Below are 13594 nucleotides of genomic sequence, written 5' to 3'. Positions count from 1 at the left end.
CCTCTCATGACTGCACACATGGAGGTTACCCTCTGACCTCTGTAGGGACAGGAACCCCTCACCACAATCGTCAGTGTTTTCTCTACATAGGACAAGCTGCAGAGGACGCTTATCTTGTCAAGCAGGTAGTACCTGTGGCATGGTCTGATCGGAGCTGCGACTGACACATTGCTTCCTTCCCTTAAAACAATGCCAGCACACCTCTTGGCAGGAGTTCCCTGGTCCCCACATGATAACCTGGAGTATCCAGGCGTGAGCTCTGAGTTTGTCTACACTCCTCTTTGCTGCTTCACACATGAGCTCCAGTGTCTCCTCCACCCAGAGTAGTCCCTCCCCCCGACGTCAGCAGGTTTATCACCGTCATCGGAGGCGCCAAAAGTGGGACATGGGGAATCCGTTCTCCAGACTTGTTTAGGTGACTCACTGGTCCTTTTTTTAAAATACCGCTGTGCGTCTGATCTCGGGTCTGCCAGCTCTACTGGATACTTGGTGTAATGGGGTCCCAGATGTCTGCATGCTCTGAACCATTGAAGCCTGCTACTATTCCGGGTTCTGTGATTCGTGTATTGCCCACTGTTAGCAGCCATGCCGCATATGTGTGAAAATGTTTTTAGTACACACACTTTCTCTCAACTATCCGTACAGGATGAAATGTTGGGAGAACTAAGCCTTTAAGAATGGAGTGATGTGGAAAAGAGATTAATGGTATCAAAAGAACCTAAAAACCAGCACCCATTTGATCCAGAAGACTAACATTTGTGATGAAATCCTGAAAATCTAAATCCAGGTGGTGATGGGCTTTACACTTTACACGTACTATCATTCCATTTCTGGATTCATCCCAGCTTTGTGACCCAGTGGACAGAAAGTTGACAGCTAATTGAGGAAAACTTAGGAATCCTCTACCAGTCCCATTTTACCTAACATTGCAGCGACGTCTGTTTCAAGGTCCATGTTTATTTGGAAAAATCAGCTAGAAACCACCTTAGTAGCAAGACCTCATGAGATCAAATTCTAGAATTCATTCCTTTTCTCAAAATGGCCATTGGTTTTCTAGCGAACGCATCAGCAGTGTTGGTCGGATTTTCAGCTAGGAACAGAGTACTTACTGATTCCATCTGCAGATCCTTGTATCTCAAGTTATGGTCTGGGACCGTTATCTAAAAATAAGCCATGGACTTCTGAGCGCTGGTCCGCATCTCCTCCAGATGAGACGCCAGCGCTCACTTCAGCTCCACTCTGCTGTGTCCCATAGGTGCGCGCACATGCTCGCGCCCGGCCTTAAAGGGCCAGTGCACGTACATGTTTAACATCACTAATTAGCCCATGATTACCCTGCACTTAAGTAGGGCCCTGCCCTTTTGCTCATTGCCTGAGCGTTGTTCGTATTCCTCTGTTAGTCTTGCAAATGGTCCCTTAGTGTTATCTTGTTCCCGTGCCCTGCTACCTGTATCCCATGTTGTAGTTGTTCCTGTGCCCGCAATAGTGTTGGTCTAGTTCTGCCACGTCTGCTGTGTTGCACCACGTCTGGTGTCATCTGTCTCGTCTGCATCACCTGCAATCTTGGTACACTGTAGTTTGGCCAGCTGCCATCCTGCTACGGGTCCCCTCCTGTTCTCCCTCAGCATGCTGCAACGCATGCAAGGCCGGGCAGTGACGGGACATTGTTCAGGATGCAGCCCTGATGACTGTGCTGCATTGCATATGGACCTTGTATGAGCTGCTGCATGGAGAAGGAACCCAGAGGGGGGAAAAAAAAGGGGTAATGTGAGTTGGTTTTTTTTAACGATGGGCAGGGGGAAAATGGATGGCACACGATCGCGGTCGGACGCCACAATTGTGACATGCGGTTGGCCGACAGATGCAAGACCATGTATATCCCTTTTTCCCCTCTTCCTTTCCCTTGAATACCCATGTTTGAAAACTTTAATAAAAACATTGAATTTATAAAAAATATTTAGCATCTTTCTCCAACTTTCCTTAGGTTAAGTCTGGCGTATGAAACTCCAGTCTTAACGAATTCCACCTAGTATGTCTAAGAGAAAATATGAGGATTTTGTGACTGATGACCTCATGCATTCCAGCAGTTGTGTGGAGTGAATTCCACTTAGGATTAAAATTAAGAGATCTTATCATCCTGGAACAGAATACTGAGCTTTTTAAACCAAAAACATGGAGATTCCCAGAGACTTAAAAATATCTCTGATTTGGTGGCAGAAAGATACAAACCATTAAAAAGGAGTTTCATGAATTCAGACACCTCTTGTCCTAATCGCAATAGACGCCAGCCCCATTGGTTGGGGAGCTCGTTTTTCAGACAATAATCCCTTCAGGGATTCTTGTCCCTAGAGATGAGAAAGATCGTCAAACTTCAGAGAACTGAGAGCAGTATGGGAAACCTTTAAAACCAGCAGACAGAAGATTTAAAAGATATCCATATAAAGATCATGTCAGACAACCTGACAAAATTCTATTTTATTTTATTTTTTTGCACCATCCGGGCCACCAAATACCGACCTCTTTAAGATCTATATACAAAAATCTTCAGATTGGCAGAAAGAACAGTTCCCTCCGTATCAACTGTACACTTAAAAGGAGTGGCAAACCATCAGGGCAGACTTCTTAAGTCACCAAAGATTGGCCCCCGGAGAGTGGTCCCTCGATGAGAGTATTCCAGAGCCTGAAGAACAAATGGTGTTCTCACCAAGTACGTTTTTATCTGTGTACAGAAAAATGCATATATGGATAGTGACGTCAGGGGCCCACCCAGGAGCAGAATCCCTGGGCAAGAGCGTCTGCAGCGCTCTGTCCAGGTATTCCGCGAAGGAGCCCCTGATGTCACTCCATATATGGACTGTGATGTTAGGGGTTTTGAGATGGCGGGATCTCCGGCCAGAGCGTCATCAATTCTCCAGCTGGGGGTTCCGCTCTTAGCCCCACAACCACCCTACCCTGAAGATGGCGTCATTGAGGCTCCGTCTATGTACAGGGGACACTGTGGCACTATCTACAGGGGACACTGGCGTTCTCCATATGGGCACTATGGCCCGGGGATTCTCCTATCACAAATCCCCTAATGTCACTGTCCATATATGGACTGCTACGTCAAGTGCTTTCCAACGATGCGAGTCTCCTGCCAGTGTGCTTGCGATGCTCTGGCCGGGGATTCTATAGTTGAAAGCTCTGACATCACTGTCCATGTATGGCTGTTTCCTCAGGGCTTCCCTGGGCTCAGCACTAAACGTAATTTTGTGCCCGGGGAGTCTCCTTGTGAGGGCCTGGATCACTTTTTAACGGCCGTCACAAAGATTGATTTCTGAAAAACGGCTGATAAAAACAGATCTCATTGATTTTCTGTGAGGGCTGCCGGATCGTGAAAACGGCCAAAAAATAGAACATGTTCGTGTTTTTTTTTTTTTTTTGATGACCAATAAAAACATGGCTGGTAAAAAAACGGCCGTGTGAATACACCTATAGAACTTCATTGTTCTGAAAATGGCTGTTTAAATCTAGCCTTACACTATTTTCCGTTTGTTGTTTTGTGACTTGGTGGCGTAATGTACATACCGGTATATCTTTTCCTACTTCATTGAGCCTGTTATGTGTGCCAGAAACTGTTTGCACAAAACTGCTTTCTTTTGCCCTGCATCTACTGCAACTGCATGACTAATTATATTTATTTATGTGGGGCTGATGTGGAAGAATAAATAGACCTTTTAAATATTTAGTACTTCTTTCTATCTAGCTTAGGCCCCATGCACACGACCGAAAAAAAACCTTCACTTTCATTGAATGCTGACACCTTTCCGTAGCACTACGGAAGGGTGTCTGTGCCGTGGAAATGTTCCGGGAATTACGTGAGCAAGGGTCAGATTGACCGAAAAAAAAAAAAAGCCTAAGGCCCCATGCACACGATCGTAAAAAACCCTCAATTGCGGTCCGCAAAAAACAGACCCATTCACTTTCATTGAACGCGGACACCTTTCCGTAGTGCTACGGAAGGGTATCCATGCCGTGGAAATGTTCAGGAAATTATGGAACATGTCCATTCTTTTGCATTTTGCGGGCCGTGCTCCCATACTTTGTATGTAAGCACGGCCCGAAAATGCGGCTGTCAGTCGGCGGCCGGCTGTGCACGCAATCAGTTTGGATTGGTGGGGGTCCGAGTACTGAGACCCCGACCAATCGCTAGAACAAAGCACTCGTGTGAGCGCTCTGCTGCTTCGTGTCTGTTCTGTTTTTTCCAGAAACAAATGTATCGGTGTACGGACTCCATACAAAGCCTATGAGCCCGTACTCCGATACATCGGCTTTGTGGAAAAAGCCGAACAGACATGAAGCAGCTGAGCGCTCACACGAGCGCTTGAGCTGCTTCGTACCAGCGATTTGGCGGGGGTCTCAGTACTTGGTCCCCCACCAATCCAAACTTCTGACATGGCAGACGTTTGTCGAACGTTTAGCTACACTTTAAATGGAATGTATCATTCGAAAACTACATATATTAAACCAATAAGGTTTTTATTATAAGTATTTTTCTCTTTGGAGAACACACCATGCGTTTACACTTGCTAGGAAAAGTCTTGGTTCTGCCCAGACAGGCCATCCCTTCCCAGAGACACTGGCTAAATCTGTTTTAGCCTAGTGTATGCAGGGGGCATTCCCAGGTCTGCTACTATTTTATTTTTCTTTCCGTTTCTTCTCCTTAGTTGCAGGTGGTTGTCAGCCTGGTATCTAGCATAGTCAACCCACTGCGGGTGTCGGGGAAACAAGGCAGTTTTTGCACTAAGTTTCCCTCACCGCCGATCGCCAAACTTATTGTCTGCATCCGCAGGTGGAGTGCCAGTAACCCCACTATATGTACTGAGAAGGTGATCCTGCGTACACCTGAAGAATTTTGAGGGGGAAGTATAAATTCCTTTTTCACCAAGGCCCTCAGTGTACTTTTCATCTCTGGGCTGGACCAGACAACCACCCCCCTGGAAGCCTTGTCTGCAGAAATGTAGGGGCATTTTCACCTAGGGCCCTTTTTTCCTTACGGTTTCTGCACTCACTGGAGTGCTTGGATGAGCATCGCACCGCCTCACTCGTTCCAACACCGATGCCAGCCTGGTTTCAAGATCTAGCCCCTGATTTTTCAGAGGCCTTTGCTGCAAGTTCCACAGCTGCTTTGTCCTGCCCGTTTTGGTCATGTGACCTTCCCTAGACTGTTGGACGACTCGGCCCCCCATTTGGCTGCCTTGAAGGCTCTGGTGAGGGGCATGTTTCTTTGGCAGGGAAGCAGATTCTAAACGCAAGCTTTCTAGAGTGCGGTCAACCCTCTGTTTTTCCACAGCGTTTGTGGGGCCCACATCTCAGGCGTTTATGGTATATCCTGCGGATTTGCCATAAATGATGGGAATGTTACTTTAAAATCTTTCTTTGCATTTTATTAACAGCTGGACAGTGAAGGCTGTCACAGGAATTCCCAATGCCTAATACCCTGGGCTTTACCTGGCCCAGCACCACATTTAAGCAGAGCACGTGTTTTTGGTCATTAGTCTGTAGCCGTTCTTGTCTGAGGTCTGTACGACTGGTTTTGCAAGTATGTATGTGTGTTAGCCAAGATAAAATATTAGCTGGAATGAGGGTTCAGCGTGTGTAAGTGGACAAGCGATCAGGACCACACCGAGAAGCTCTAGGAAACTTCTGTGTCCAAAATAAGCAGAATCCACCCAAGACATGATACAGAAAGAAAATCTGCATAAAATAAGGGATTTTGATAAAAATCACACCGAAGAGCTTAACAAATATTTTACATGCAAGTTTTGACTTTCCTTAGGTAACGTCAGACTGGGATCTGCATAAGGGAACTGGATGCACAGAAGGCCATACAGGAACGTCTGCTGCTGCGCCTATAGCTGCGGGGATGATTGCTCTGATGCTGCAGGTCCGGCCATGTCTGACATGGAGGGATGTCCAGCACATCATCGTTTTCACCGCTACAAAAGTACAGTATCATTTCTGTCTGACGTTTTTTCGTCGTTTTTCCAACAAGACTGGCATAATGTTGTTCACTTCAATAGGATAACTGTCAAAAACTCAAGAAAAATGTCTGCCCTATGATCCATTTAGCACAACTTCAATAGACCTTTTTAAAGGGGTTTTCTGAAATTAGTAAATATCTGGCCAAGTGGGGGAAATGCCTCACAATAATGAGAATATCCCATTGCTCACCTGACAAATCCCCCGGCTTATATATCTACTGTGCTACTGCAATGATGTGCCCGTATAGTGACCTAATCACTGCAGCCAGGACCTTCGCAGTCTTGGGAACTCTACCACTGAGGCCAGTGATTGGCTGCAGCGATCACGTTGATACACAGGCACTCCATCACTCCAAACGAAGAGCGGCCGGGAACATCGGAGAACGCCGGGGGATTTGTCAGGTGATTAATGGGATTTTGTATTATGGCATTTTCCTCCCTTGGCTAGATTTTTTGCTTAAAGAGGCTCTGTCACCAGATTTTGCAACTTCTATCTGCTATTGCAGCAGATAGGCGCTGCAATGTAGATTACAGTAACTTTTTTATTTTTAAAAAACGAGCATTTTTGGCCAAGTTATGACCATTTTTGTAGTTATGCAAATGAGGCTTGCAAAAGTCCAAGTGGGTGTGTTTAAAAGTAAAAGTCCAAGTGGGCGTGTATTATGTGCGTACATCGGGGCGTTTTTACTACTTTTACTAGCTGGGCGTTCTGATGAGAAGTATCATCCACTTCTCTTCAGAACGCCCAGCTTCTGGCAGTGCAGATCTGTGACGTCACTCACAGGTCCTGCATCGTGTCGGACACATCGGCACCAGAGGCTACAGTTGATTCTGCAGCAGCATCAGCGTTTGCAGGTAAGTAGCTACATCGACTTACCTGCTAACGCCGATGCTGCTGCAGAATCAACTGGCGCCTCTGGTGCCGATGTGTCCTCGCTCGTCTGACACGATGCAGGACCTGTGAGTGACGTCACAGCGTGATCTGGCAGAAGCTGGGCGTTCTGAAGAGAAGTGGATGATACTTCTCATCAGAACGCCCAGCTAGTAAAAGTAGTAAAAACGCCCCGATGTACGCACCTAATACACGCCCACTTGGACTTTTACTTTTAAACACACCCACTTGGACTTTTGCAAGCCTCATTTGCATAACTACAAAAATGGTCATAACTTGGCCAAAAATGCTCGTTTTTTTAAAATAAAAACGTTACTGTAATCTACATTGCAGCGCCTATCTGCTGCAATAGCAGATAGGGGTTGCAAAATCTGGTGACAGAGCCTCTTTAACTCTGAATTCCCCTTTTAAGCTGACCATAGATAAAAACATAGTCCACATTCCCAGCGACTTTATGATCACGAGCACTGACGGTTACGTCTATGGTACTAAAAACAAATTGTTTCCAGTCAATTAAGTTCTGCTGCATCGGTTGGAAAACGTATTGCTCATGCTTTCAAACATTATATGGTTGTTAGTGGTAAACAAAAATTTTACTTGATAAAAATTTTCCGTGGGAAATGTTTTTATTTGTATGGCCACTTCCCGACTATGCTTGTCGTCTCAAAGCCTCTTTTGTTTTTTGTTTTTTATTATTGCCAGTTATTTTTCCGAGTTTGTATTTAGAAACTGCAGACTTTAATTTCTGTGCTTCTTTAAAAGCTTTCTTATGCAATATCATATTGACCTGGTACCTAGAGGCTCACTGCTGCACGTCATGGGGTTTACAGGTTACATTCCCCTGTGTTTGAAAAGGAGGAGGGTGAAAATACAGAAATAGCTGCCTCGTTTCCTACACAAAGAACAAAACAAGTCTTCACACATACCCTGAATCTTGTTTCCAATGTTTCCGTATCCCCAGTATGAAGACCATCAAGCTGCCTGGGAAACCAATGGTGCAGGATTTAGTCACAGTCATCAGCATGGATTTGGCCTGTTAAATGCCTGGCGTCTTACAAATGCTGCAAAGGTGATGTAAACCTGATATGGTGCTACATTCTTATGACCTATAAGGACTCCTGTACTCAACGAAGTGCCACTCGGGCCATTTTTCACGGCATCCCAGTGGCACCCGATAGTTTTCACGGACCCATTCACTTCTCTGGTCCTTGAAAAGATAGAACATGTCCTATCTTTCCACGGATCATGGACGGGACGCAGGCGGCGCATACGGTCGTGTGCAGGAGCCCTAACTGTTGTGTCTAGGCCCTTGCTGCTTCCGGTTACCAAGGAGAGCACCGTTTTCTGCCATAGAAAACAGTCTCCATTATGCCTAAAACAAGTTGGCACTAACTCTAAAAAAAAATATGTTTTCCCTTTAAAACAGTGATAGAATCCTTCATAACCTTTTTCTCTACCTGCTTGTAGGTGTGGGAGTCTGCTCCTTATTTAGCCTCCTATGTCAGTCCAGAGCTAAAAGAGAAAAAGAATATTCCTTTGTTTCCCAACGTGCTGGATTTAATCTGGAATGGTGAGTAAAAAGCAAACTTGCTTCAGTTATTTATCATTTAAACACACTGTAAGGTTTATTCTGGTTTCAGCACATAGATGTTCGTGTAATGTAAAGTTAAACAATTTTCTAATACTTTTTTTTCTATCCGTTCCTCATGATTTCCAATATCTGTGCTTGCTGTCATCCAGTTGTAACCTTCGTTGTTTGCTCCTGAGCTGTCAATGATTTACTGTATTGGTGACCACACTGCATGTACTTGTAATAAAAATCAATGATGTGGTCGCCCATGCCGAGGCCCAAACTATTTGTTAGAATAAATAAGCATTGTTGATAATAGTAAAGTAAGAGTAAAGGCTCTTTTACACAGGCCAGTGATCAGGCAAATGAGCGTTCACATGAACACTCGTTCCCAATCATTGCCCTGTGTAATCCGGACAAGGATCAGCCGATGAACGAGGAAACTCTAATTCGTCGTTTGATCTGCTTGTTTAAACAGCGATCAATGTTGTTGTCTGCAGCACATCTCTGTGTAAACAGGGAGATGTGCTGCAGACATGATGGAAATGCTTGGGAACGAACGTTGATGGTAACGAGCGCTCATCCTCATACATCGCCAAGCATTGCACCTTTTTTAAACGAGCGCCGATCAACGAGCTGTCTCTCGATCGGTGCTTGTTTTCATGGCCCATATTGGACGGTGTTAAAGGAGCATTACGCTTTGTTCTAGAAATCATTGAGAGTCTCTGCTCAAGGATCCCCTCTGATAACATCTTCTGACATGTCAAGAGATCCTAAAAGGTACACACAGCCTCTTACGAAGTCACATTTTTTTATTTTACACTTTTGTTATCAAATTCTATCCTTTGACACCAATTATGTATAATTATTATGAAGTTTAATTTTCAACTATATGGCTGGGTTTCCTCTCCGTTACTTATGTTTACTAGTAAAACTATAATGACCATGTACATGTAGAATAACAATATACCTATAATGTAAAGATCTGTTGACAAATGTTTTGAAGTCAGAAGGTGTTGGTACGAGAACTTCCACACTTTTTTTTTTTTTTTCTGTAACCGTTTTAGTACATGGCACCATGTACAGTACTTTAAACTTCTATGCTCCAGGGGGAGCTGTTGACTTTTGATTTAAAAAAGAAAAAAAGACATGCCCGGTCTTTTCTCAAACTACAAACCGCAAAAAGCAGGAACCCCTAAATTGCCAGTTTAACATTTTTTTTCATTACTTTGATTTAAAAGTATGAGTGATTATAATTCTTGTGTTGGGTCTCATTCACACAGCAGTATTTTCTTCACTATTTACAAGCCAAAATTCAGTCGGTTCAAATCCTTCCATTGTTCTCTCTGTAGGTTCCACTCCTAGTTTTAGCTTCCAAATACTGGTCCGTAATACTGACCAGAATGCTGCCATGTGAAAGTGGCCTAATGCCATGTTTTACACATCTATATATTTATTTTTTGAGCTAAAGCGCTGCAGCCAGATGTTTACTGGGAGTCTATTCAAAATTATGTCCACAAGCAGCATCTTGCTTTTTGGGTCATTGAAAAAAAACAAACTCCAAAGCGCTGCATGCTGAAGTATGGCATTTTGTCTGGTGTATTTCTCATATGGTTCCCAATCTAACTTAAAAAATGCCTGTACAAAAAGACATTATTTAAAAACGCCACAAAGTGCTGCTTTAAAATGCAAGTAAAAAATAAAATAAAAATCCGTCCTAAACTTGGGCCAATGAAAAATCTACAACTTGGGTCATACAAGTATTCACACTCCCTCTTCACTCATTATGAAAGTATGTGTATTTGCTTGCTTTCTATCCCCGAATATATACAGAGCCCTTTTGAAGTAACCTCAACACTATAAGGGATCATATTTGAACATGGATATACGCAAACAATGCATATGGTATATATTGGTCTGTCCGCACAGTTTAGGCTAACAAATGGCTGGCACCGCTAGTTAATGATGGGGTAAACCATTTTAGAACTAATAATCATCTACCCTCCTAAATTGTGGTGTTTTTTTTTTTTTTTGTTTGTTTTTTTCAGGCTGGGTTCACACGACCTATTTTCAGGCGTAAACGAGGCGTATTATGCCTCGTTTTACGCCTGAAAATAGGGCTACAATACGTCGGCAAACATCTGCCCATTCATTTGAATGGGTTTGCCGACGTATTGTGCAGACGACCTGTAATTTACACGTCGTCCTTTGACAGCTGTCAAACGACGACGCGTAAATTGACTGCCTCGGCAAAGAAGTGCAGGACACTTATATACATTATATGCAGGACACTTCTTTGCAACGTAATTTGAGCCGTTCTTCATTGAACTCAATGAAGAGCAGCTCAAGATATAAGAGCGTCACAGACGCCTCGTATATTACGAGGAGGAGCTTTTACGGCTGAAACGAGGCAGCTGTTTTCTTCTGAAAACAGTCTGTCATTTCAGCCGTAAAAGCCACTGCTCGTGTGCACATACCCTAAGATTACCAACTTTCTCTCTCCTGCTTTGCTTCATTTAGACCTCATGCACACTTCCGTTGGCCATTGTATGGCTGCTAATGACTGATCCGTGAAACACGGATGGCTTCTGCATGCAGTCCGTCGTTTCAACGGACAAAATGAATGAAATGGTCGAGACTGTTCCGTCAAACTGACAGGAGTAGGACCTGTCCTATTTTTGTCGGAACAGCCACACGGTTCCGTTGAAACTACGGAAGTGTGCATGGCCCCATAGAAATGAATGTCTGTGGGCTATCTGTAAAAAAAAAAAGTGATCGCATCCTGAGGAAAATAACTGAAGAGGGCATGAGGCTTAAGGCCGGATTCATTCAGGCATTGCGTGTCATGGACGTGAAAAACGTTAGTTTTTCACGTTCGAGGTGCATCCGTGCTCTGCGGAATGCGATATCCCGTATCCCCCATAGACTAGAATCTATGGAGTGAAGCGTGAAAAAATAGGACATGTCCTATTTTCTCACGGTCCATTGAAACAACGGCCATGTGAACGGCAACACTGAACTATATTGGTCCGTGTGGTGGCCGTTGTTCCAACGGCTTTCACACTGACGTTTAACACGGTGGATAAGGCTGTGGTTGCACACAACAAGTGGTACATTTGCCGCCTGCCTTTCATTTGACAAAACCGAAGTTGTATCAGATCCAATCTGTCTGGTTCAGTCTTGTAAACCTAGTTCTGCCAAAAAAAAATATGCCGTGGGCATATGCATTTTACTGGAAACACTTTTTTGTGTAACCACTGCCTAGTGCAGAGAAGATAGACTTAAGATTTATTTTTTAATTTTTTTTTTATATCTAGGGTCCATAAAACAGCAGTAATTTCCTAAATTGACCATGTTGATAAAAGTTGCTTAGTATTATGTACTGTGGTATTGAGACTTTCCAGAACCATCCTCCGCAAACTCTGTTAGACTTTGCTTATAATCCTTTATTTGACTCTGTGATTTGGCTAAACTCCAGGCCTTTCAGATGTATTTAGATTCATTCGACTCCAGTTAACCCTGAACTGAATCTAGACACGTTACAGAGTGCAGAGGAAGGACGCGAAGGGCTCTGTTCATACGCAGATACACAGCATAAAGCGAAATAGACTGCACGGCGCTCACCGCTTTCAAAGAGAACAGAGGCCGGCATAACACGGGAAACAAGACAGTTGGCCTATGACCGTTTCACGTCCTCCAGGCGCTTTATCAAGGCCTCATTTAGACGAGTGTATATGTAGTCCGTGCGACGGCCGTTAACACAGACTCATGTACTTCAATGTGGCCGTTCATGCAATAGTTGTTTCAACGAAGCTTGTGAAGGGTCTGTGAAAAAATAGGACATATCCTATTTTACTGCATGCCTTGCATCCCTTCATCGGCTCCAGTCTATGGGGGCACCGTGACCCCACACCTTGCACGGGTGCACCTCGGATGTGGAAAACTGCAGTTTTTCAAGTCCGAGGTTAGCTACGCTCGTCTGTAGCCTAAGGCCTTATTCACGCGAGCGTGTTTCACATCAGTGTGCTGTCTGTTGTGTTTGGGTTTTTTTCACGGACACCACACGGACCTATGAAAATCAATGGGGCTATTCAGACAGGCGTTGTTTTTCACGCAGTGTGTGTCTGTTGCATGAAACTCACTTCATGATGATTCACACAACAGTTGCTAAAGAAACACGTATGTCACACAGAGCTGCAATGCAAGAAAAATGCTGCGTTTTTTTACACGCGCAAAACTGACACGTCCTTGGAAAGAACAGATTGTGGTAGTTCTTTGTATTGACCATACATATATATGATGATGATGATGATGATGATATCTCCTCTTAGGCTTTTTTTTTTTTTTGGGCGGGGCTTTTTTTTTTTTCTCCAAGCTGAGAGAGCTTGATTATTCTAGTTTCCCATTATAAGAGAAACCCTCCATCTTATCTTACAATTTAGTCACCTGCTCTGAGCTGCACCAAAACGCAAGTTGTAATTCTAGACTCTGGGTCCTATTACATGGCTCGAAGTGGACCGTGTAAACGAGCGCCGATCAACGAGACCTCTCGTTTTCTCCTTTTCACACGTAGAAATGATTATGTACGTATAGGGACGAGCGATGGTTACTACGATTACTCGTCCCCATACATTTTTATCATGTCGGCAGCGCATCTCCCTGATTACACAGGGAGATGTACTGGCGACAGCTATTTTTAATTCTTTATAAGAGTGGGTCAGTCGAAGGAGCGTTTGTTCGTTCATCGGCTGATCGTTGCCCTGTTTACACAGGGCAATGATTGGGAACGAGCATTCGTATAAACGCTTTTTTTTGCCCGAGCATTGGCCCATGTAATAGCGCCTTGAGTATTAAAGCTAGTCAATAGATGTTACGGCTGAGAAATGAGCAGTAATACTTTGTTTAGATACTTGTTCTCTCGTTGTTTCATGATGTCTAAACAGAAATATGCAACTCAGGTGGAAAATATTTGTCATTGTAGAGAATTTGGCTCATTCGCCAAAAACACCATTCAAAAACGCCTGTGGTTTAGCTGAGAAGGATCACTTAAGACAGCATCCAGACACTCCATGTATGTATGTCAGCAGAGGTACGCAATGGTGCTGAGCA

The 13594-nt window shown here is 44.0% G+C and overlaps 1 protein-coding gene across 3 annotated transcripts in view; it reads left to right on the top strand.

The window, feature by feature from the left end:
• The window catches only part of PCSK7 (proprotein convertase subtilisin/kexin type 7), a 39986-nt gene that overhangs the window by 9084 nt on the left and 17308 nt on the right, over window positions 1-13594 (top strand). For all 3 annotated transcript variants that reach the window (XM_075839814.1, XM_075839815.1, XM_075839816.1), the window contains exons 9-11: window positions 5819-5986; window positions 7877-7984; window positions 8383-8485. In XM_075839814.1, the coding sequence (XP_075695929.1) occupies window positions 5819-5986; window positions 7877-7984; window positions 8383-8485 (379 nt within the window). The remainder of the gene's footprint in view (window positions 1-5818; window positions 5987-7876; window positions 7985-8382; window positions 8486-13594) is intronic.

The sequence above is a fragment of the Rhinoderma darwinii genome, chromosome 10 (genome assembly GCF_050947455.1).
Source record: "Rhinoderma darwinii isolate aRhiDar2 chromosome 10, aRhiDar2.hap1, whole genome shotgun sequence".
NCBI lineage: Eukaryota > Metazoa > Chordata > Amphibia > Anura > Rhinodermatidae > Rhinoderma > Rhinoderma darwinii.
The sequence above is the reverse complement of the archived record's forward strand: the minus strand, read 5'-3'. Positions and strand labels throughout refer to the sequence as shown.